Source organism: Suillus fuscotomentosus, assembly GCF_016647785.1.
Source record: "Suillus fuscotomentosus strain FC203 chromosome Unknown F5891scaffold_65, whole genome shotgun sequence".
Classification (NCBI taxonomy): domain Eukaryota; kingdom Fungi; phylum Basidiomycota; class Agaricomycetes; order Boletales; family Suillaceae; genus Suillus; species Suillus fuscotomentosus.
In genome coordinates, this window is record NW_024539577.1 from 132,889 (window position 1) to 153,855 (window position 20,967).

Sequence of the window (20,967 nt, forward strand, 5' to 3'; positions counted from 1 at the left end):
GTGTATGCACAGTGCCGGTCATCATAAACGAAACGCGATGCTACGCGTGGCTTCACATTCATCCGCGGTCTTCTCGCACCACTACGGATCATCGATGCGGAGCTTCACTGAAAATCAAACGACAATCATTCTTTCAGTTTGCTGGCAACAGAGAGGAAATCACCCGTTTCGTGTACATCATGATATCTTCATTTGAAAATAGGCAGCCGTATGGCGTGGCGCGTCGGAACATCCTATTCATAAATGTACTAGCCTTCGACTTGAAAGATCACGATGCCGGGCGATGCATCTGTTGTAATACTGTTCATAAAAATGGCGAGTAAGCTGAAAGTGTTCCACATACATTTCTGAATTGTTGGCCGCAACAACAAACACAATATGTGATATGATTGCCAACGTACGCACGCGGGAGTGGGCCTTGAAACGCTTGGCGTTCGTTCGGAGTTCTTTGCGTTACAAGCAGCGACAACCCCTCGCGAGCTCAACACCCTGTCTCAATTTCCTTTTTTAAACTCAGTACCTTGCTAAGTCCAATTTTCATCATATCTAAAAACTGTTGGCTGACATTTTTTTAAAAGTCGTCTTGGCTCCACTTGAGGCGATACAGATGATCTCGTAGACTAAAGTATGCCTATACGATAGAAAGCCGGGAGTAAGCCCCCCGCACTCGTATAGGGCTATGTCCGACATAGGGTCTCCGACCTCAAAGGACAATGAAATTGAAAAAAAAGGTATGCCTAAGGAGTCTGGAAACCTGGACGAGCATGTGGCAATGGGGATTATTGTCAAAGTACGCCGGCGAGTCTGCGGGATCAATCGATCATCTGTAGAAGACTATACAGACCCAGTACAAGGTAAACAGGGTAGCGATATCGGAGGAACACGATCCAGCATTATCACAGCATGTCAGGCCTGATCGATCGATCTATCGACATATGTTATGTCAGTTTATGTCGGGTTGGGTGCTCTCCATTCCGCCGGAGAGGCATTCAAGTTCGTAGTATCCTGCAAGATGAGAATGAGCCTCTGAATCGACAGTATTCGCAACTTGTGTCCGGCCTTTCGCATCTAACACATTGTGAGGGTGTCATACATGATGCATGATGCGTGAGCTCACTAGTAAACCTGGAAAACAATTCTCACGTCAGACAGAGATGCTGTCTGTCGTCGCCGTAAGTACCAGACCGCCAATAAACACGATTTTGAGGTCTGTGGTTATTGAGGTCGTGAGTGATATGGTTTTTCGAAAGCCGAACCAATTAACGTCGACATACACCCGAGGACCCTTAACACTGTGTCGAAGCCCACTGCCAGATGGGAATATAATAATAGTAAGCGGTGTGCTTACGAGGGGCGCAACGGGATTTTGGGTGGCGTAGTAGGCTGTGCTGGCGTGTGTAAAGAATTTTGTCACTGAAGCGCACAAGCTTGCAATTGGAGAAGTTACGTAATAAGATCCAATCCTGGGTATTAATGAATGAATTGTGTTCGTCTTCTTCTTCGGAGTGGATTTAGTCCATTTTCTCTGCTCAAAACAGTAACCAGTGGTTAACGTTATACTCGGATATCAATACAACCGCAGTCATTCTGAATGCGGCTCTCACGTCCTTTTTTGGCCATTTGTATTCTGATCTTTCCATCTTGATGGGAAGATTGGCGCGGCGCCACCCCGGTTATTCTCCATGACCTTATCAGATTTAGCGTCTCGCTCGTATCATTGTGACGGTTTCTATTACGATCTGCGCCAACGGGTAAGGTTTTCGGGACGCCAAGCAAAGGCGCTGAAGAGCCAACTACAAATATCTCCCATCTCATCATTTTCATGGAGCTAGAGCTGCCCCCCCAATTTTAGCATGACCACAGAACTCCAGCCTATCCGCAAAAAGCGGACCACCTCAGAGTCTAACTCTACTTCTGACGGAGACCATCGCAAGCGTCGACGCAATCGTACAACTCAGTCATGTCTTAATTGTCACACATCCAAGAGAATGGTATGTGCCTAACTTAGTACATCCTCCCCAGAGCAATCCTGAAATATATTCGTACTATAGTGCGACCGGAAGCGTCCTTGTGGCCGCTGCACACAGCTAGGCCTGGTGAGGGACTTTACATGAAGCATGTACTGCTATTGTCTGACAGAAAGTGTCATATAGACCGGCCTGTGCGTCTACGAAGTGGACGATCCTTCCCAGCGAACCGACGTTCAAGACGAGGGTTCGCGCCTTCGTCAACGAGTTGCCGAGCTTGAGGGAGTAATACGCGAGGTTTGTATGCTCATACCACAGGAAAGAAGTATCAAGCTCAAATATTCATAACAGTTGAAGAACAAGCCCCATCCCCGCTGGGTTCAAGCAGGTTCGACCCCAGAAGTAGAATTCGAGAAGTGGCATGCCCGTTCTCAGTCTCGTTCGGCTGCTGAGCAGCAACCGACTGAACAACAAACCGAGCCGCAAAGCACCTCTCCGTCTCGCACAGATCAATTGGTATCGGGCCCTTTGGATGAGTCACATTCGTCCCCTCGGCTTTTATCCCCCACACACGCACGTCCTGCCCTGACTTTTTCCCAACCACCTGTCGACTTGGCAAACACATCTGCATCATACTCTCCTTACTTCAGTAGCATATCATCTCCCTTGAGCACACCCTCTCCCTCTATAATGACGCCCACCGACGAGTACGCGCAAAATCGAGCTCTCATTGTGGGAGAGCAACCGCCCGCCGGAGAATTCGATTTTGCTTCTATGTTCGTGTCGTATCCTTTGGCTGGATATGAAGACAACCTGGGACACAACAATATTGCCGATGACACCTGCAGGTCTAAGCCCTGCTATGATACTTTTCCACACGGTCATTGCCACTGTCTGACTGAAGGATCGAGCTACAATGTAGTGCTCGAGCTTTCTCTCCGCTTACGAAAAGCCGCGGATATCCTAAGCCGGTCGGCTTACCATCATCTTGCATCTAATAATTGTACCCTTAACCAGCGAATTATGGAACTTGATGCTATTGCTACGTGAGTTCACTCATGCTTACACTTTATGTCAACTTATCATCATTCAACAGGACGACACTAGGCAATATTGCTACACCACCCAACGATGTCGAGCAAATATATCCTCAACAACATCCGTTCTCTCATAAATCCATTCCACCATCGTCTACGTTTGATGCATCATCTGGTCGCACTATGCCTGTTTCGACAGTCTCTCCGCACACTTTGCAAGGAATTCGCTCGTGGGACATTATGTCATGCGTATCGGATTCATCATCTATCTGCGAAGACTCATTTATGTCATGGGACCCTTCACGACGTGGCTGACTATGTAACACGGACATTTGGATTGTAGTATTTGTTCTCTTCAGCTATTCTTGTGTGTGTGTAGAATTGTGACCTGCCCTTGGCATACTGTGACTAATACTTCTAGAGTGGTGGGCATTGTACAATATACTAACGAGCAATATGATATCTGTAATTGTATTGAATATCCGTATCATGGCCGTCACACGCCTCCCATACATTCGTCTCCTGAAACTTCCTCTCCAGCAATAAAGCAACATTTCTCAAACCGAACACAGGATTCTCGGAGCCTCCTGATAAGCGACCTAGTTGTGAACGCCTTGTAATTTGTCCTTTCTAAAGGGGCAGCCGTCGGTTACATTGTATTCAAGCAATGACTACAGTCTTGTATATGCTTAGTGGTCAAACCGTCGTTCCCATGCACCAATTAATTAGGTCACGAGCCGCAAGGAAGTTGATAGACCCCGCACATCTTCTGGAGGTGGAATGATCTCAAACGCGGCTGCGAGGCCGTGCGAGGAGACAACGATGGCAATCGCCTTTATCAAGATCCAAAGTTTGAAATTGGGCGTTATCTTCCGATGTCAGAATATCTTTATTAGCCTAGCCAGAGACACTCGGAGCTCCATTCAACATAACTTTCCATCAGTAGGCAAATGCCAAGGAATCAAGAAGCCTACTTTTATCTCGAAGCTCTATATATTCCCTTGGACTTGTAGAACACAAGTTCCAATCAGAAAGGATGAAATGTTCGGGCTAGAATTAGAAAATGTATCACAGATCATCTGAGCAAAGTCAACTGGCTCCTGGTATCGAGTCTGGTGCAGATTTTTGGTGATATATTTGGATGTATCTGGTAAGACAAACAGCCGAAGCGGAAAACGGCTACACCGTCTTGAGCCGCAACATCGCCCAGAAAGGTCTGGAGAACAATATTTACCGATGCGGCAGTCACGCACTCACGATGAGAATTGCACCGAGTTGGAACGGATGGCTACGTTCTGCACAGGTTGAGCGCAAATTTGAACAGCTGTGCAACATAAATGTGTCTGTGCTGAGTATTGCTCTTCCTACTAGTAGTCTGACCTCGAGAGCGTACTACCTATTGCTTGCTTAAAAGCTAATTTGCTCACTTACCGGGTATATTACCTAAAATAGTAAATATCATAATGCTTACTCATCAGAAAGTTTTGGGACTCCGCGATCACTGAGTTCGCGTTGCACTTGTCGTTCCTTCCAACGAACCAAGCAGTATCGTATCATCAAACATGGCATCTCACTTGGTAAGTGTCGATAATTTATCATTATGAGTTATATCTTTTCACACCGTCCAGGCAAATATCTTCGGAACAGAGCAAGATCGTGTAAACTGCTCTTTTTACTACAAGGTACGTTGCGATTTACTGTCGCTTATAGTCATGCTGATCACAACCAATGGTTAGATTGGTGCTTGCAGACATGGCGACAGATGTTCAAGAAAGCACATAAGGCCACCATTTTCGCAAACGATTTTACTTCCAAACGTATACCACAATCCCGCCCACGATCCTGTTTGTAAGCTCACCGAGGCTGAGCTGCAAGAAGGGTTTGATGCTGTGTATGAAGATTTGTATTGTGAATTAGCAAAGTTTGGACATTTGTTGGAATTACATGTAAGTAACTACACTCAATCCGACATTCATGGTAATTTTAACTCCATCAGGTTTGCGATAATGTCGGGGACCATTTAATTGGGAACGTTTACGCTCGGTACGAGTGGGAAACCGAGGCACAGGCAGCTGTAGACAATCTAAATGATCGGTGGTATGCAGGTCGGTTACGGGATTCTTCATGGCCGGGATACCCACCTAACTTGTGCCTATCAGGACGCCCGCTGTATGCGGAACTCTCTCCTGTAACGGATTTCCGGGAAGCGTGTTGTCGCCAAAATGAGAACGGTGAATGTAACCGTGGGGGTTTTTGTAATTTCATGCATCTCCGCCTTGCCTCGAAAGAATTAGTTTCGTCTCTCCGCGCGGGACAAAGACTAGAGAGGAGACTCCACCCTGCCAAGACGGAAGGTGGAGGGGGTGGGTGGGAACCGAGCAGAAGGGAGGGCGGCCGTGGCAGAAGTGCTAGCCCATCTAGAAGAGGCGGAAGTAATGGGGAAGATCGTTGGACAAGAAAATAGTTCTATGTAAACCTGGCCTTGTCCTCATGCCTTAAACGTGGCCCAGCTAGGCGTAGATTAATTGTTCATCTTATGGACACTGTGAATCTAGTTGTCTTGCGTTTCATTATTGCGGCACCGAATACTTCTCACCGAACCGCTTGAAATGATTGGAGGTCGATGTGGTGAGCAACAGATTAATGACGTGTGTATCAAGGCTGCCAAGCAAGTAAGGAAGCAATAACTTTCTTCGGAGATGTCGTTACACCGTTGTCCAAGAATCGAACGTAAGAAACCTGTGTTAGAGAAAGTTGTAATGGAACAGACGTCATAAATTAGGCCTAGCCTCAGAGCCGAGTAGCTAGTACTTGTCAATGATGACTGCATGACAACTACATGTGACTCCACAGTTGAATACAATGAGCCCCGTCGATTAAATAACAATTATTATATGTCATACAAGGCACCCGCGGTAAATTTCTCGACCGCCGGGTTGCACCAGACCAGGCCACTGGACTACGAAGCTAGAAGGCGAATAAGTTATTTTCGCTGGAGATAACACGACGATCTCACCGATCGGTAAAATGATAGAGCAGCTTTCCAGAAAGTGACAGAGATTTGACACGGGCGAAAGACTCAACGTACATAACCCGTGGGCTAGGTAGTCCGATAAGCTGATTCGGGTCAATTTTTCCAGATCACGAATCAAAATTATGCAAGCATACTTTAAAAGAAATCTAGAACTTACCCTATTCAGAAAAATCGTTGCGCATAAAATGACACACGTTCCCGGGCCATTGAGGATCAGAAGGTCTACAAATGGTTGCCGGAATGCTCCTTTCGTGAACAATGGGCGGACTGAGACAAAACGCATGCAAGCCAGTAGTGATCTGACTGCGTCTGGCGGTGTACTAAGCAGTGACTGATGCACGCGACGCGCACGGGGTATAAACAAGAGCTTATACTGCGGTTGATCCTGTTTTGAATGGATCAGATCCGAGGGCTTTGAAATGTTTCGACACATTCCGTACATCGGAGAAAGCATGATCAGCGGCTTTAATGTGCTCCAAGGCAAGAGCTTTTTGTGCGCTAAACGTATCGCCTTCACTGACTATGTAAGTCCGTGGGGAGTAACGATCAAAATCAAGCGCAGAAACCAACTTCAGTGCTTCACTAGTATGCCCCCCTACAACCAACATAATCAAGCTGTCCTGGAGGACCAGTAAATAAATGCTCGACTTTACCTGAACCAAGGAAAATAGCAATGCTGCAGGTCTGTGAAGGCCTGGGGTTTGCCGAGGCGAGCCTGATGCGTGTGTAAGAAAATACGGCAAGAAATAACCTGATACAGAAGAACAGGAAGAGGAACACGAGGGTTGTTGTACAGCTGGACATGGTACACCTCTAATGCTACTAAGGATGGTACGCCGAACGTTCGAACGTTAACCTTCGACCCGGAACTGGAGGTAAGTTCAAATAGATTTCCGCCAGGCCGAGGAGCAGGTTCTTTCAAGTTGGAAAGATCTCGTGGATTGTTGAGCCTGAAGCAACTATTCGGCTTCAACTTGAAGTTGACAACGTTGAAGGATCGAAGGCGTTGACTCGGCACGTAAATTACAAGGCCAAACGATTACTTACCCGGTAAAAGCGTGGGAGCGGCATGGAGTACTATTAACATTAACAAGTTACTAGTCACCGACTATGCCACAGCTGGAAGGCCGTATTTCGGTATCTGATCCTTCAAAGTTCTCATCTTCGCATTCCAGAATTCATCTCTGCACGGCGCTCCGATTATCTCCAGCTTGCATTTTGAGTTTGCTCTTGGCTTTCTTTCAGATTTTCTCGAACCTTACCTCTTCCCGTATATCCGAGTCTGTTCCGTAAGGAGTTTGCAGACAAACTTGGCTTTTTCGCTATCTTTTCCCTGACGGTCGGTTCGGCTCAGTATCTCTTCAGGCTCTCTAACCGAGTTGACATCGGCCGGCGGCATCATGACACCTCCAGTACCTCTGATGGATGCCAGACTTGTTGCCGAATTGCGGCAGTCAATCCAGGACTGCACAGAAAGAGGGCTATCAGTTGCATCCAAATGGTGTTTTTTTTTGAAGCTGATGGTTGGATGGGGCTGACTTTAGATCTTTGTATTTCCTAGGTCCTCTGAATTATATTACGCCATCCCTTCAAACAAACGTGACACTTTGATTTCTGAGGCATTTACCACCTTTTCAACATCTACTCCTGCGTGCTCTCGGTCTCCTAGACCATCGTTATCCTTTGCAGATCCATCGCCTGCTTCCAGTGCTGCACTATGCATGCCTGTTACTCCTGGAAACCAGTCCCATCTTCCGTCACACTTCCCTGTCGTCCGTGCCCAAGAAACCGAGTTGGAAATACAGGATGAAGCTGCCATATTTGCTGCTCGAGCTTTCATGACAGCAAAAGAATTTACAAGAGTCGAATTCACCGTGAAGAATTGCAAAAGTGCCAAAGCACAATTTATTTATGTGTATAGCTGTTTCTTGGTTTGTCACGAAGCCCTGAATTTCAACAACAGCTAATATATTCATTGAAGGCTGCAGAACGAAAAGCTCAGCGAGACTGGTACAGACAAAATAGTGAGTTTATATCCATGGCATCTTCTATTGCCTTTCGGAACCCATGATTGGTAGATACTCGAGGACAACCCCCCGTCCCCATAAATCGTCTACTTGCAACTCTTCTAGACATGGTCAAGAATGCTACAGATCCCTGGCTTCTTTTCCTGTAAGTTCACCTCAGGCTCCTCGTACCATCTCTATAGAATCTTTGTTTTCATTTTTCTAGGAAAGCTGTTTTCTTATCACGACTCAACCGTCGAGAGGAAGCCATTGAAAGCATCATACGGTCCATCAGTGGCTACCACTGGAACTGGTCGGTATGGACCCTCTTGTGCAGTTGTGTGGGCGATGGTGACGAGGTTGGTTGAGAGCATATCAAAGCATACATTTGTTGATGGCCGTTAGTTGACAGCACTTCTTCCGCTGTTGCCCCTTCCTGCAACTCACCCCCTCATTTTAATGTTTCAAATTCGCACGATGAACGAGCTTCACAGTCCATCAGAGAATGAGCTGGCCATGTGCGATCGTCTTCTTGGGGATGACTGTTTCCGTGACAGTGCATGGGTCATGAGTCTACGGGCATGTGCCTTGTACCATTTGCATGGTCGGTCCTTTGCTTATGAACCAGTGCTTCATGTGATCGTGATAGAAAAAAAGACTTTGGACAGGCAGAAAAACAATTTGAAAAAATCCTGGCCATTGCTCCGCACCGTATCGATGATATCGATGTCTACTCCAATATACTCTATGTCACCGACAATCGGCTGAAGCTTTCTAGGCTAGCGCATGAGTTTCTTGAACTCGACAAAGATCGACCGGAAGTGTGCTGCTTGGTTGGTCAGTCATGATACGAAGCCGTAATCATTCGTGTGTGTTGACCTTTGGAACGCAGGGAATCATTACTCTCTTCGCGCAGAACACGAGAAAGCGGTCAAATACTTCAGACGGGCGACCGAGCTGGACCGAACCTATTTGTCTGCGTGGACGTTGATGGGCCATGAGTACGTCGAGATGAAAAACTCACATGCTGCCATCGAAGCATATCGTCGAGCAGTTGGTATGTAATTCACTAATGCTGGAACCGGTTGAATGCTCATTATATGTTCCTGAGATGTAAGCCGGAAGGATTACAGGGCGTGGTATGGTCTTGGCCAGGCTTATGAATTGCTAAGCATGCACCGATATGCGTTGTATTACTATCAACATGCTACTGCCCTCAGGTTAGTTTTTGAGACTGCCCTATTTATGTCATAGGAAATTGATATTTCACCAAGGCCATATGATGTCCGTCTGTGGCAGGCCCAAGGTGCTTGTTACGAGGAGATCGGAAGGTCCGTTTTTGTCCTCGTTCCTTGGAAAAAGGGCCGGTGATAGAGCTACCATACCCACAGACTGAAGGAGGCCGTTGAATGTCTGAAACGTGCTTTACTTGGTGCCGATCCCCGCGAGACTACCATCCATATGAAACTTGCCAAATTACACGAGGAACTGGATGACCAATCGGAGGCCGCGGCATATCACCGACGAGTTGTGGAAATCTGTCGTATCGAAGGTTTGGGTTTTTTTCCTTGGCCAAGCTTCCGTCAAGTTACCCTAGTTCTGTAGAGCGGCCTGTCCAAGACTATGCCAAGTCAAGTATATTCGTCGCGCGCCATCACATGGTCATTGCAGGAGGGGATCTATTGCTTGCTAAGGATTACCTGGAACGTGTCGCAAATAGCAATGCTGAGGAAGTTGGTCAAGCATCTGATTGGCTGAAGAAGCTCAAATCTGTCCTCATCACACGACCAGCCATCCCGATTACAGAGGAGACTTCTGGTCATTGAACTAATCGACGATTAAGTAGTGTACCTACTCTCTAATGTTTTTATTACACAAAATATGGACCGCCCCTTCGGAGAGGCTTGCCCTAAATTCTGCTGTTCGCGCGGTCACGGGGATTGTCACAAGGCAAAGCATCACAAACACGACAAAGTCAAGAAAATGTTGAATGCGCCGAGCTCTAGCTCCTCTCTGAAACCAGTCGAAAACTCGTCTAACGTAGCTACTTCGTCACCAAATGATACGTCACCTCAAAGTTTTTCTTCCTCTCTATCGCAGGACCTCGTCGCAGGTCTATCATCTCTACACATTCCCATTGTAAACGGATCTACCAGCAATGCGGCATCTGGTCTGCTGAGCTATCTGAACAGTCGAACGGCCGAGGACATGTGCATAATCAAGGAAACAGCGGAAGGGTATGTCTCGGAGATTCATAAAATGGGCCTTACTCATGCTCCGGACAGTTTTGCGTCGTGCCTCGCTGCTGATCATGCAGTAGTGCTAAATCCCGACGTGGATTCTCCTTTTGTTGACGCAGTAGACGTTGTCCATCGGCTTCTTCCCTATCACGTCTTCCAACAACCTGAAGAAGATCTGAGGATCGTTACAGAAAGGAGACGTGCGAAAGGAAAGGGGAAGGCCCGCGATACGATCCGGGATGAAATTGAAGGTAGGAAAACACTGTCACTTACTTCATAGTGGTAGAGTTTCTTATTTTGCTTGTCATAGATACTGAATTTGCCCTGGAATGTCACCGTCGACTGAGGAAACTTGAGTCGCGATTTCGACGCGCCAAAATGAAGTCCGGCATGGTTTGTTCTTTCTGTCTAGCGGGCTTTCATTCCCTGACTCTTGACTATGTAATCCTTAGCGCCCTTCTCCAGATGATCAAGGATACGTGCTAGCTCAAGCTGTGGTGGAGTACGAACGGGCAGAGACATCATCTGTCAGCACAGAGTTACGCAATGCACGGAACGAACTAGACGCGTCACAGCGTGAAAAACGCATAGCAGCCAATGTTACTGTCAGTTCCTTTCGTTCCACCTATTATCCTCAAGCCTCGCAAACCCAGTACTATCGCACGTACCCATACGCATTCACGCAACCATATACCAATACCTCTCAAGGGACTACAAATTCGAGTTTTTACTCGACGCCCACATCAGCTCCTTCGGCCGCTCCCACTGCAACATCGGCTTCTACTGCAATTCCGGTACAACTTCCCGTCAGTTCGTTGCCTGCCCTACACGCTCTCGGAATAGTGCCGATTCCTGCTACTTCTCTCCCGCCCGCAGATCAGCCGCAGCCGCCAGCTGTGCTACGAGGGTCTACTTCCAATGGAACAATTTTGAGTCTAGAGATAAATGTGTCACTACTACAGTCGCCGCAAGTGAGCGGGCTGGCATATTTATTGAATACTATGATGTCGAGGGGTACAACTTCTGGGCAAGGGAACGCTAGTTCGACGACAGGGGGGCAGCCTTCGTCTGTAGTTACGTCCGACACTGCGGCTTCATCACATAAGGATGGCTCGTCTGGAGAATAATCAAGCAGGGAGATGGGCCAGCATAATGGGGGCTGGCAGTAGGACAATCGTTGTTCCTGCTCTAGGGTAATACCAATTATAGTAATAGCTTGTTGTACGCCGTGTTAGTGAAGGTAGTCTCTGGCCTATAGTACATAATTCGTGAAACAGTATCATTCCAGCTGTGTGCAAATAGGTTACTAGCAAACTCGAGGTGTGCACGAGATGGATGTTGAAACGTTGACAGCCCTTATTTACATCTACATCTGCCTCAAGCTTAGTGCATCTAGTGACCTGTACACTCCTAGGTTGCGTCCCAATCGACAGCTCTTCCTCGTTCGCTGTCAGTCAACGGTGTTGTATGTGACGTGAGATCAATCGGAACATGCCGCACCCATCGAATACATGATTCAAGTATAATGCGGGCAGCCGACAGATGAAATTAACAGGAGATGACCGAGTACAACGGTAATACAATATGCATAGTATGTTTCCGGTTTGAAAGGCGCATTTGCGAATGAAGATGTGGTCCATGGAGTAGAAGGGAGGAGTTCGGCATGGACCAATGTTTATGACAATGCACCGCCCAGACTGCCCAATGTCGTCAACCACCATGCTCGATACAACGCGCCCCAGCCTTCCTCTTCGATAATCCTCTTCCCACAATCAATCAAGCTGACATATGGCTCCCTCTCGGTTCTCAGGCTAGAATTGTGAATTGTTATATCAGGGAACAAAAACGAGGGTAACATTACATACCCGATGACATCCTCTTCCACGCCAGCGTACTCCGTTGCTTCATCGGCATCGCCTTCCTCCTCTTGTGAGATGGAGTTGAATTCAGGGGCTGCGTGGTTCCGTTGGATAGAAAGTCTGATGGAAATAACTTCCAATGGGGTGAGGATGATTGTGCTCAGAAGCATGATGACGAGGAATATGGCGAGTTTGACAGGGGAAATTTCTTCTATGCGAGGTATGCCTGGGTTCGCGAGTTCTGGGAGAAGAAGCTGCCGCATTGATCGCAGACCAAGAACAATGTAGGCGATGTGGGTGACTTGAGCAGCAAGGAGACCGGGAGTGAGATAGAGAATCCAGGGTCTCCGACGTTCCGTGGGCGTCAATAGAACACGGAGTGAATAAATTGGATTGAAGTACGGTAACTTGTGTGGCGTTGTAATTGCACTAAGAAGCCGGGTCATTGTAAATTAGTTCAGAATGTTGGTGTCAAACGAGCCGAATAGAACGAACTAACCGGTTTGTGATGATTACCTGAGGAAGAGAAACAAGCATGGCGAAAATGCTATAGACGAGTATGCCGACAACGCCTGCATCAGGGGCACTGTATGTTCCATGGCGAAGATTACTGTCGCTCAAAAACATCATCAAGAAGAAGGTGATGACGAGAGTTGACAACAACGAGGGCACTAGGCGACATGCGTCAGATGTGGCATGATAATATTATGTTAGGCTCATACTTAATCCCTTGTATAGTCCTGGCCAACCCTACAAGATGTTAGAGCGCCGGTTATCTGGATATGCGGGAATGCCCACCTCGATTCTATGTACCCTTTTCAGCATTGAAAAGAAGGATGAGATGACTGGGCCAGTATGGGGCTGCACACCGCCCTCTGCATCAAGTTGCAGACCCTTTGGATTGTAGTGTGCTCTAAAGCGCACCAATGCGCCAGCTAATGGGACCAAGATGGCCAGTGACAGGGCCACTGATCCTAACAACGTCATCATATCGAAAAATTCAAGCATGATAGGTGCAGTAAGGAGGGAAATAAAGCAAAAAATAAGGAGAGAAACACTTGGGCGCCGGTGCTGGGGCGTGCGCAGTCCTGGGAGTTCGGCAAGTGCCTTGACACAGCCAAAGTGGTAATTTGGGTGATAACCATCTTGAACTCGAACCACCACCATCTCTTGCGGTCCCTCTACCTTCAATAAAGGCATCCACAGTTCACTTGCCCCTCTTAATTTTATGTTTTTTCTTCTTCTCTGAGACGTATTTGAGTGGCTCGTGTTAACTTGTTGGTGATCTTTCGAATTTTTCAGACACTTCAGCGAGTTCCTAGGTTCAACCCGTTTTCTATGTTGTCTGATTTTTCTCCCGGAAGTTCCCAGGTTTTGCTGCCATTGTTGTAAATTCCAAATGGGCCTATTTTTAGTGCTATAGCAGCACTCTCTCGTGGGCTTTTTTATATGGGATCACAAACTGTTTGGGCTTTTCATGAGTGTGACTGCTGGGCTGTATCCCTCCTCCATCTGCATACGGAGTCTCGCTGGGTCTCGCTAGATCCCATCTCTTGATAAATGATCATTTGGATGTTGGTCATTCAATACTGATACGCGTTATCATCCCTCGGTTGAAGTGAGTAGATCCTTTGTTTCTTTCAATCAAACTTACAGTTTGAGGCAGATATTCCTTCGCAAGGAACTTGATATGATCAAGTTCAAAGTTTAATTGGCACTTGGTGTTCGGGACATGGAACTGTGCGATCTTGATCTACTCATGATCCGTTGATCGATTCTGAGTATTTGTGCCACACATCACTGTGCTAAACTCTTCTCTATGTGCGTCGTCACCTCTATGTGCAGGCTCTTACATCTTCATGTGTAGTTCATATCTGATAATAAATCTTTCAAATTTGTTTTCCATCGTCGACTTCTAGTTTCCGAATACCAGAGACGAGTTACTATTTACCTCCCCGCTGCGTCTGTCGAAAAGCCGGCGTGCCCACGGTATCACCACATATTACTCCGGTCCTTTTGACAGGATCGACGGTGGACACGTTTGCTCTATGTGCATGCACCTTCTACCGACGCAGCATGTGTTCCGTGACCGTGCAAGTCTTTACTCCCCCATCCATGCGACGGCTTCAGTGTCCTTACATACCGTGCACCTATCTATTGTACAGCCTTTGGCTTTTCATGTCTATTATCTAGTGGAAATATAGTTTTCTTGTGCCACATCCATTGACTCTCCGACGTTACGGGTAAATGGCGTACATCCGATTTGCCTCCCACCAACTTGTAGGCAACAACTTTAAAGTCCTTTGGGTTCTTCTCATCCTCTCTCGAAAATTTATATAACTCAGTATGTCGTCGTCGTCGATGTCTGTCGACGACGTCACAAGCAGTAGAGTTAGTTGAGAGCTCAGCTTTTTGTATCGTTTTCTCACAAAGCGCCCGTCGTTTCTACAGAAGACGACTGCAGTTGGCGGACTAAGGTTCCAGAAGAAGCCCAACAAAGATGGATCTGAAGCTACTAACTCCTCAGCAGCTACCAGCAACGTCGCTTATCCTTCCTTTGTCCCTCCTCCGCAGTCCCGAGATGCTACGGCACCAGCGCGATACCATCCTCCAGCGACTCCGTCACGAGGCATAGTCCTCGTCCCCAATTCTAGCCCTTTACCTCAAGATGCAAGTCATCATCAGCCTTACCGACCACATCATCTCCAGTACGCTCAGGGTAGTTCCTCAACGACTGGCCCTAATCACCCCAATCTGTGGAGTCAGTCCGGTCCCTCAGCCGTGCCTGACGTCCTGTCCTCATCAAGTGGGTTTGTCCACGGTGGTGCTTCTGCTCACGCGTCATTCACGCGTCAGTCGCGTCCATGGGCTGGAGATGTGAGACCGTTATCGGAAGTTGAAAGTTTTGGGGATGAAGGTCCACCGAGAAAGCGTATAAATCGCGGAACACCCTCTGACTCTCTACCGCTCGGGATGGTAACCCCTGGCTCTCCAGATATTCAACATCCAGGGCAAAGGCGAAAACAGAATGTGAATGCAGAAAGGCAATCGCATTCGTCAGATGAATCAATGCTGGACGTCAGGCCATCGCTGGAAGGACCCTCGAAGCGGATCGTTCGTGGCCAGCGCCCAGACCACACTGACTCATATGTGTTCACTGTATTCCAGCTTTCGCACCCTGGTCATGACCTAGCTACCCTCAAGGCTGCTTGGAATGAAGCTAATGGGAATGACAACAAGGCATCCTTGCTCCTCTCTGATTCGTCATGGAAGCCCCAATCCACATCTACTCCATCTAATTCTGCCATCGCCATAAAAGCACCGTCTACGCCAGCGCTAGAACCACCTACTGTCGAGAATACCGGGAGAGTGGAAGAGGTCGATGAAGCCACCAAAACTCAGCGCGCTGCTCTCCGGGAGAAGGCCAAGAAATCATCCATCTATGCTAACAGAGCTACATTAGATACCACACGATCCCCTGCGATTCACAACATCCCTATATCCAGAGCTATGTCGCCTGCATCCCCATCCACACCTGCCATCATGGCCCCACGCCGCAAGCGACCAAAGAAGTTGATCCTCTCCGACGACGAGGCCGAGGCCAGTGAAAGCGAGGAGGAACTTCCACGAACCCGGCAGAATGGAGAAATTTCTCGGGAGAGGGCAGCGTTTGAGTATTTCAACCAGGCCAATGCAGACGCTATTCAGGAGTTAACTGGTAAATCTTTTCCACTGCTATCTCTATCAAGTGCAGCTGCTAAGACCACAAAAGGTTGCACCCCAGAACAAGCACAGAAGATCATCGAGCTTCGGCCTTACTCTTCAATAGCGGACCTCAACACCAAACTTAACCAAGGCAAGAAAAAGGCAGGACCATCTGGAATCAGCCCCCGCATGTTCGAAGACTGCCAGGAGATCCTTCAAGGCTATGACACTGTTGATGGCATCCTCGAAGAGTGCGAGAGAATTGGTTCGACTTTGCGCGCCGCTATTGCGACTTGGACTACGGAAGATTCGTTAAGCAAAGGCAAAGGGAAGGAAGCGTCACTAGTCCTGGACCAAATCGAGGAAGGCTCGTTGAGTCTACGTGCATTGAAGATATCAAATGATGCTGCATCCAAGGGCTTTATCTCATCTCAACCCTCAATGATTGCGGAGGGCATAACGCTTAAGGACTATCAACTTCTTGGGATCAATTGGCTATTTTTGCTCTATCGGAAAAAACATAGCTGTATTCTGGCCGATGAAATGGGTTTGTGCTCCCTCAGTTTGAACAGCAAGGACGCTCACGAGAGTACCCAGGTCTCGGAAAGACCATACAAGTCATCAGTTTCTTCGCTCTGCTCAAGGAACGTGGAAATTTTGGCCCACATCTCGTCATTGTGCCGTATGCTTAACCGTCCCTTGATGGTGTACTAGCTTTAATACCGTTTTCTTGCAGATCATCAACGCTGGAAAACTGGTGTCGAGAGTTCGCTCGGTTCGCACCTTCGATATCAGTGCAAACTTTCTATGCCGGCAAAGAGGAGCGAGCAAACTTGCGACAGATGCTGATAGACACACGGCGGGGATCAAGCAAGAATGGGACGGGGTGGGAGGTGCTTATTACCACTTACAACCTTGCACAAGGTGACGACAAGGACCGCAAGTTTTTCAGGAAAATGGAGTGGGACGTAAGTCAAAATATTCGCTCTATATCATCCGAGTTTTTACATGTGACCAGACTATCGTTTTCGACGAGGGACACGTCTTGAAGAATTTCCAGTCCCAACGTTATCAGGCATTACTCAAATTTGAAGCAAAATGGCGACTCCTTTTAACGGGCACTCCTTTGCAGAACAACCTCCAAGAGTTAGTGGTGAGCCTAATCTTTCGACCTGCTCAGTTCAACTTCACATCAACTGTCTAGTCATTGATGAACTTCATCCTTCCGGGTATGCTCTCGGAAAAGCTAGAGATCTTGCGAGCGATCTTCAAAACGAAGGGCGATGCCAAGGTTACATTACTTTCTCAGGAGCGTATTTCAAGAGCTAAGAAGATGATGACGCCGTTTGTCCTTCGACGGCGCAAGGATCAGGTAAGTTTATGACGCTATCATCATGCTTGATGTGTAACCTTCTTTTTATTACAGGTTCTAAAGGACCTTCCGCTAAAGACCGAGCGGATAGAATGGTGCGATATGACCGATATACAGCGATCGATATACCACGACGCTCTGCAACGGTCGCGAAAAACGATATTGGATGCAGAAGGTCCCACCCCCGATGCATCAGGTACAACGACGCCAGTCACGAATGGCAAAGCTGTCAAAAAGAAGGCGAAAGCCAATCATCGTGCCAAGGACAAATACCTGGAAAACAGCTCCAACGTGCTCATGGATTTACGCAAGGCAGCCTCACATCCTATGTTATTCCGCAAGTTGTTTGATGATCAGGCGTTGACTTCAATAGCGAAACAACTGCTCAAGGAGCCAGAATTCAAGAAGCGGGGCGCAGTCTTCGAGTATATCAAAGAGGATATGGAAGTCATGACCGACGCAGAGCTTCAGTTTTTCTGCCAGGGCTATAAGGTTAGGGTTGATGTGCTTTGCTGATGCGGATGCGCCGTACTCACGCTGCGCAGTCGACCCGAAAATTTCTCCAGGATCAAAACTGCTATCTTAACGCTGGAAAGATATCGGTTCTGTTGCGGTTGCTCGAGGACTATAGGAAGGCAGAACGAAAGATTCTAATATTCTCTCAGGTTTGTCCCTACTGCTTCAACAATCGATTTAAGAGGTACCATGCTGATAAGCCCCGTATAGTTCACACAGATACTAGACATTCTTCAAGCGATTTTGAAGCTGAAGGACATTAAATATCTAATTCTGACTGGCTCCACTGCCGTAGATGTGCGGCAAACGCTTGTGGATGAGTTCACCGAAGATGCGTCGATACCTGTATTCCTCCTGTCAACGAAGGCGGGTGGTATGGGTATTAACTTGACAGCTGCAAGTGTCGTTGTCATGTAAGTGATCTACATCATCGATGTATACGCGACGAGTTGCTCATCCTCCCAAAGGTTCGACCAGGACTTTAATCCCCACAATGATCGGCAGGCACAAGACCGCGCTTATCGCATTGGCCAAAAGCGAGATGTAGATGTTGTGAAGCTCATCAGTCGCGGGACGATTGAAGAAGATATGCTCAGACTTGGGGAGACTAAACTGGCTCTCGACGAAGCGGTGGCAGGAGAAAGTGAGGAAGGCGATGGCGACAAGGGGGTCAGCAAACAGGAAAAGGAGGTTAAGAAATCACTCATGGGCCAGTTAAGGAGGCAATTGGAAAGACAAGATGGTGCTTCCATCGGACCTGGACAAATACCCGCACCGTCCTCTTAATGATTATCAATATGCTCCGTTGCGTTTGCATTTGTTAGTGCTTTTTTGCTTATCGGTTACCATCTTGATTATGGTGTGGTATGTAGATATTGGTAGAGTTTTCGAGTAGTCAATTGAAAACTGATAATCCACGAACGAGACGGTCGAGACTAGCACGGAAATAATCGTTGTCAACGCCCTGAGAACGAGAGTCCATGGGGACGAGAGGGTTGCGGACAACGTATTCGAGAAAAGGGCCATTATAGATTTGACGCAGTATGAAGCGAAGACCATCGGTAGCCGCATCACTCAACATGATGAACTTGTAGCCAGATACGGTTTCGTACAAGTGAAGCCTGTATGACGATGTGCGATAGCTGGTAAACTGTTCATCTCTTTATATGCTGTCAGGTGAGGATTAGATGGAATAAGCAGGTGATGCACACCTTCCCGAAATCTTTTTGACCATGTTCCTGAGCGACAGGACGACACCATATACTAACTTTGCCTCTTCATCAAAAGGAAGGGTATTCGACCTTGCATGCTCAGTTGGATTTGGTAGAGATGTTACAGGATCCTCGCCCACGGCGACAACCAATCCTGATGTCGAAGATAATGTATTTCGGGGACTGCTAAATCCTGATGGGGTAGGAGCGGCACTGTCTGTTGTAAGCGGAGAGACAGCTTGGGAGACAGCATTCAAGATGCCTCCTCCTTCTCCAGCTCGCTTTGGCTGCTTGGTTCGGTGCCAGTCCTGATAGTAAACACATGCACAATGTCTGGCTCAACGGTTGAGCATCATCATCTACTGACCAACCAGCCAATTTGCTCACCTATCGTAGATGTATAAGCTATAGATCGTCATTGTGCGAACTACTGTACATTGCTCGCTCTTCCGGACAACTCCAGGAATAGAAATATCACATTTCCCACGGTCCAACTCATCGAGAATGACCTGCATTCTATTGTTTAGGTCTATCTACGGTATCTGGTGCGGCCATCTACACTACTATCTCCTTTGCATCATTGTAAAGCGGAATCTCGCCAAATTTACCATACCCTTGGAGACCCGAGAACCGTTTGGAAGCCTTGTAGGACGGCGCAGCCTGATCAGCGGGACGCGCGACATACTAGCACATCGTCAGAAATATATAATGAACAATTAACATGCATGCTTACCGGAGGTAAATTCTCAAGTTCAAAGTTGCTAGGTGGTGCGGGGAAGGAGACAGCCAGGACCTAAAGAACCCAGGAGCATGAAATTGACGTTGGGTAACTTTAATGTAGCTGAGAAGACTTACAATCCCGTCCTTAAATATGCCGGGCATGACGACTTTCCAGGTGGGAATAGCCGCATAGGACGAGGCAGATCGGAGATCGTCCTTGGCCCAGCGGTCAATCATATTGTTTACTCGCACACGTCCCTTTCCAGAACTCGTTTCAGTACACCGAACTGATAAAAGAAACCAAATTAAAATCACCATGTATTTCCATATGGTAATTGGCAGGAACATGACGATCCAAAGACCAACTACGACCACGAAGGCTACGAATCTAGCCTGCCAGACGATCTGAATTTGACGATCCTCGTCAATTTGTTCATCATCAAATTGATGAAGGTAGTCGTAGTAAGCCACGATCGGAGCTATAAATGTCAAGCTATGGTAGGAGATCAGAGAAAATAGGGCCATAAAAGAGACGAGTTTACATCACAGCTACGGACATCCAAGATCTTTCCAGCGCTGGTTTGGAAAACTGGGAAGCCATGCGCGTGATAGCACGTACACGAGTCTCCCACATGTGGAGAGAAACCTAGATGCAAGTGATAAGCACCTACGAAAGTTTTCTACATATGTGAGAACTCACATAGTTTTGCAACCCGATGGGAAGTAAGGGAGGAGGCTGCGTATCCGATAGTTCCTGGAAGAGACACGTTAACTGTGTTTGAGAGCAGGGAATAAACTACACACCACTACCACCTCATTCTTCCTGGTCTTGGGGCTGGACCAAAGGGGCAAAGCAGGTTGCATCGTGCCATCATACTTGGGAGGACTTAATGACATTTCAACGGAAGTCAGAACGAATGAGTAAGAGCGACGTTCAGGTAGATGCGATAGATCGTGCAACAACTTGAATCAAGACTAGCTTGCGATCAATATGAGACGGAAGATGAATAGCGAGACTGAGCCTGTCAATCCTGTTACAAGGCCTGCTTGTATGTGAAAAAGGGAGGGAAGGGAGAGAAAGGAATCAGGTCCAGCTCTAGGGTCAGAGTGGATTTTGAAGAGCTATGTAAATATGAGGCGGCGTGTGTGGCATGTTTGCAACGGGCTGGGCAGTGCCTTGTCACGAATAAACTGGCATAGCAACGTCGAACAATTATCACGAGGATTCCACAAAGGGGATTCTTGCTGATCACAAGCCAGGGCAAAAGATAGGCACTACTAGGCTGTGGCGGGAGCCCAT

General features: G+C 47.5%; 9 protein-coding genes across 9 annotated transcripts; 5 read left to right on the forward strand and 4 right to left on the reverse strand.

The window, feature by feature from the left end:
• Positions 1-1,509: 1,509 nt before the first annotated feature.
• Positions 1,510-3,499, forward strand: F5891DRAFT_661841 (uncharacterized protein). Its single transcript, XM_041372682.1, has 5 exons — positions 1,510-1,991; positions 2,052-2,096; positions 2,154-2,264; positions 2,319-3,013; positions 3,064-3,499. Exons 1-5 carry the CDS (start codon positions 1,854-1,856, stop codon positions 3,317-3,319), a joined length of 1,245 nt encoding a protein of 414 aa, XP_041221109.1. The 5' UTR covers positions 1,510-1,853; the 3' UTR covers positions 3,320-3,499.
• A 1,025-nt stretch (positions 3,500-4,524) lies between these two features.
• Positions 4,525-5,573, forward strand: F5891DRAFT_1114973 (uncharacterized protein). The gene is made up of 5 exons (XM_041363771.1): positions 4,525-4,581; positions 4,633-4,686; positions 4,741-4,950; positions 5,001-5,109; positions 5,164-5,573. Exons 1-5 carry the CDS (start codon positions 4,567-4,569, stop codon positions 5,466-5,468), a joined length of 693 nt encoding a protein of 230 aa, XP_041221110.1. The 5' UTR covers positions 4,525-4,566; the 3' UTR covers positions 5,469-5,573.
• On the reverse strand, positions 5,554-7,072 carry F5891DRAFT_1057957 (glycosyltransferase family 1 protein). Its single transcript, XM_041362763.1, has 5 exons — positions 6,692-7,072; positions 6,479-6,633; positions 6,196-6,423; positions 6,021-6,121; positions 5,554-5,971 (listed from the first exon to the last, which is right to left on the reverse strand). The coding sequence occupies exons 1-5, from the start codon at positions 6,840-6,842 to the stop codon at positions 5,902-5,904; spliced, it is 705 nt and encodes a 234-aa protein (XP_041221111.1). The 5' UTR covers positions 6,843-7,072; the 3' UTR covers positions 5,554-5,901.
• Positions 7,073-7,120: 48 nt separating this feature from the next.
• On the forward strand, positions 7,121-9,958 carry F5891DRAFT_1057960 (uncharacterized protein). The gene is made up of 13 exons (XM_041362764.1): positions 7,121-7,377; positions 7,452-7,539; positions 7,600-7,969; positions 8,020-8,062; positions 8,117-8,210; positions 8,271-8,403; positions 8,450-8,648; positions 8,702-8,881; positions 8,937-9,101; positions 9,156-9,264; positions 9,319-9,375; positions 9,436-9,596; positions 9,650-9,958. Exons 2-13 carry the CDS (start codon positions 7,460-7,462, stop codon positions 9,868-9,870), a joined length of 1,812 nt encoding a protein of 603 aa, XP_041221112.1. The 5' UTR covers positions 7,121-7,377; positions 7,452-7,459; the 3' UTR covers positions 9,871-9,958.
• A 54-nt stretch (positions 9,959-10,012) lies between these two features.
• F5891DRAFT_1057966 (uncharacterized protein) lies at positions 10,013-11,751 on the forward strand. The gene is made up of 4 exons (XM_041362765.1): positions 10,013-10,281; positions 10,330-10,535; positions 10,595-10,677; positions 10,737-11,751. The coding sequence occupies exons 1-4, from the start codon at positions 10,028-10,030 to the stop codon at positions 11,409-11,411; spliced, it is 1,218 nt and encodes a 405-aa protein (XP_041221113.1). The 5' UTR covers positions 10,013-10,027; the 3' UTR covers positions 11,412-11,751.
• Positions 11,752-11,758: 7 nt separating this feature from the next.
• F5891DRAFT_1057967 (mitochondrial carrier) lies at positions 11,759-13,236 on the reverse strand. Its single transcript, XM_041362766.1, has 5 exons — positions 12,942-13,236; positions 12,866-12,893; positions 12,643-12,814; positions 12,150-12,572; positions 11,759-12,095 (listed from the first exon to the last, which is right to left on the reverse strand). Exons 1-5 carry the CDS (start codon positions 13,149-13,151, stop codon positions 11,960-11,962), a joined length of 969 nt encoding a protein of 322 aa, XP_041221114.1. The 5' UTR covers positions 13,152-13,236; the 3' UTR covers positions 11,759-11,959.
• A 1,124-nt stretch (positions 13,237-14,360) lies between these two features.
• F5891DRAFT_662128 (SNF2 family N-terminal domain-containing protein) lies at positions 14,361-18,908 on the forward strand. Its single transcript, XM_041372683.1, has 11 exons — positions 14,361-14,534; positions 14,595-15,861; positions 15,916-16,395; positions 16,446-16,530; positions 16,585-16,816; positions 16,867-17,001; positions 17,053-17,220; positions 17,275-17,712; positions 17,766-17,885; positions 17,947-18,149; positions 18,204-18,908. The coding sequence occupies exons 1-11, from the start codon at positions 14,490-14,492 to the stop codon at positions 18,520-18,522; spliced, it is 3,492 nt and encodes a 1,163-aa protein (XP_041221115.1). The 5' UTR covers positions 14,361-14,489; the 3' UTR covers positions 18,523-18,908.
• Positions 18,632-19,366, reverse strand: F5891DRAFT_959905 (snare-like protein; the record flags this gene model as incomplete). The annotated part of the gene is made up of 3 exons (XM_041375689.1): positions 18,632-18,896; positions 18,948-19,280; positions 19,335-19,366. The coding sequence occupies 3 exons, from the start codon at positions 19,364-19,366 to the stop codon at positions 18,632-18,634; spliced, it is 630 nt and encodes a 209-aa protein (XP_041221116.1).
• Positions 19,344-20,966, reverse strand: F5891DRAFT_1057977 (uncharacterized protein; the record flags this gene model as incomplete). Its single annotated transcript, XM_041362767.1, has 7 exons — positions 20,472-20,966; positions 20,368-20,421; positions 20,210-20,313; positions 19,983-20,160; positions 19,803-19,925; positions 19,681-19,740; positions 19,344-19,631 (listed from the first exon to the last, which is right to left on the reverse strand). Coding segments are annotated over exons 1-7 (736 nt in total), but the record flags the coding sequence as incomplete, so codon positions are not given.
• Between the last annotated feature and the right edge of the window lies 1 nt (position 20,967).

Bases quoted from the DNA above. Each gene is read 5' to 3' on its own strand.
- F5891DRAFT_661841 (XM_041372682.1), top strand. From the start codon at position 1,854: ATGACCACAGAACTCCAGCCTATCCGCAAAAAGCGGACCACCTCAGAG. The intron at 1,992-2,051 runs GTATGTGCCTAA...TTCGTACTATAG, and splicing joins GTCACACATCCAAGAGAATG to TGCGACCGGAAGCGTCCTTG. The intron at 3,014-3,063 runs GTGAGTTCACTC...ATCATTCAACAG, and splicing joins GAACTTGATGCTATTGCTAC to GACGACACTAGGCAATATTG.
- F5891DRAFT_1057966 (XM_041362765.1), top strand. From the start codon at position 10,028: ATGTTGAATGCGCCGAGCTCTAGCTCCTCTCTGAAACCAGTCGAAAAC. The intron at 10,282-10,329 runs GTATGTCTCGGA...TGCTCCGGACAG, and splicing joins ATCAAGGAAACAGCGGAAGG to TTTTGCGTCGTGCCTCGCTG. The intron at 10,678-10,736 runs GTTTGTTCTTTC...TGTAATCCTTAG, and splicing joins CCAAAATGAAGTCCGGCATG to CGCCCTTCTCCAGATGATCA.
- F5891DRAFT_1114973 (XM_041363771.1), top strand. The intron at 4,951-5,000 runs GTAAGTAACTAC...TAACTCCATCAG, and splicing joins GACATTTGTTGGAATTACAT to GTTTGCGATAATGTCGGGGA. The intron at 5,110-5,163 runs GTCGGTTACGGG...TGTGCCTATCAG, and splicing joins AAATGATCGGTGGTATGCAG to GACGCCCGCTGTATGCGGAA.
- F5891DRAFT_662128 (XM_041372683.1), top strand. From the start codon at position 14,490: ATGTCGTCGTCGTCGATGTCTGTCGACGACGTCACAAGCAGTAGA. The intron at 17,002-17,052 runs GTGAGCCTAATC...TCAACTGTCTAG, and splicing joins ACAACCTCCAAGAGTTAGTG to TCATTGATGAACTTCATCCT. The intron at 18,150-18,203 runs GTAAGTGATCTA...ATCCTCCCAAAG, and splicing joins GCTGCAAGTGTCGTTGTCAT to GTTCGACCAGGACTTTAATC.
- F5891DRAFT_1057960 (XM_041362764.1), top strand. From the start codon at position 7,460: ATGGATGCCAGACTTGTTGCCGAATTGCGGCAGTCAATCCAGGACTGC. The intron at 7,540-7,599 runs GTGTTTTTTTTT...TGTATTTCCTAG, and splicing joins CTATCAGTTGCATCCAAATG to GTCCTCTGAATTATATTACG. The intron at 9,102-9,155 runs GTATGTAATTCA...TATGTTCCTGAG, and splicing joins AGCATATCGTCGAGCAGTTG to ATGTAAGCCGGAAGGATTAC.
- F5891DRAFT_1057957 (XM_041362763.1), bottom strand. From the start codon at position 6,842: ATGTCCAGCTGTACAACAACCCTCGTGTTCCTCTTCCTGTTCTTCTGT. The intron at 6,122-6,195 runs GTAAGTTCTAGA...GACCCGAATCAG, and splicing joins CAACGATTTTTCTGAATAGG to CTTATCGGACTACCTAGCCC. The intron at 5,972-6,020 runs GTGAGATCGTCG...TTCGCCTTCTAG, and splicing joins CTCTATCATTTTACCGATCG to CTTCGTAGTCCAGTGGCCTG.
- F5891DRAFT_1057967 (XM_041362766.1), bottom strand. From the start codon at position 13,151: ATGCTTGAATTTTTCGATATGATGACGTTGTTAGGATCAGTGGCCCTG. The intron at 12,894-12,941 runs GTGGGCATTCCC...AACATCTTGTAG, and splicing joins AAAGGGTACATAGAATCGAG to GGTTGGCCAGGACTATACAA. The intron at 12,573-12,642 runs GTTAGTTCGTTC...CCGGCTTCTTAG, and splicing joins CAGGTAATCATCACAAACCG to TGCAATTACAACGCCACACA.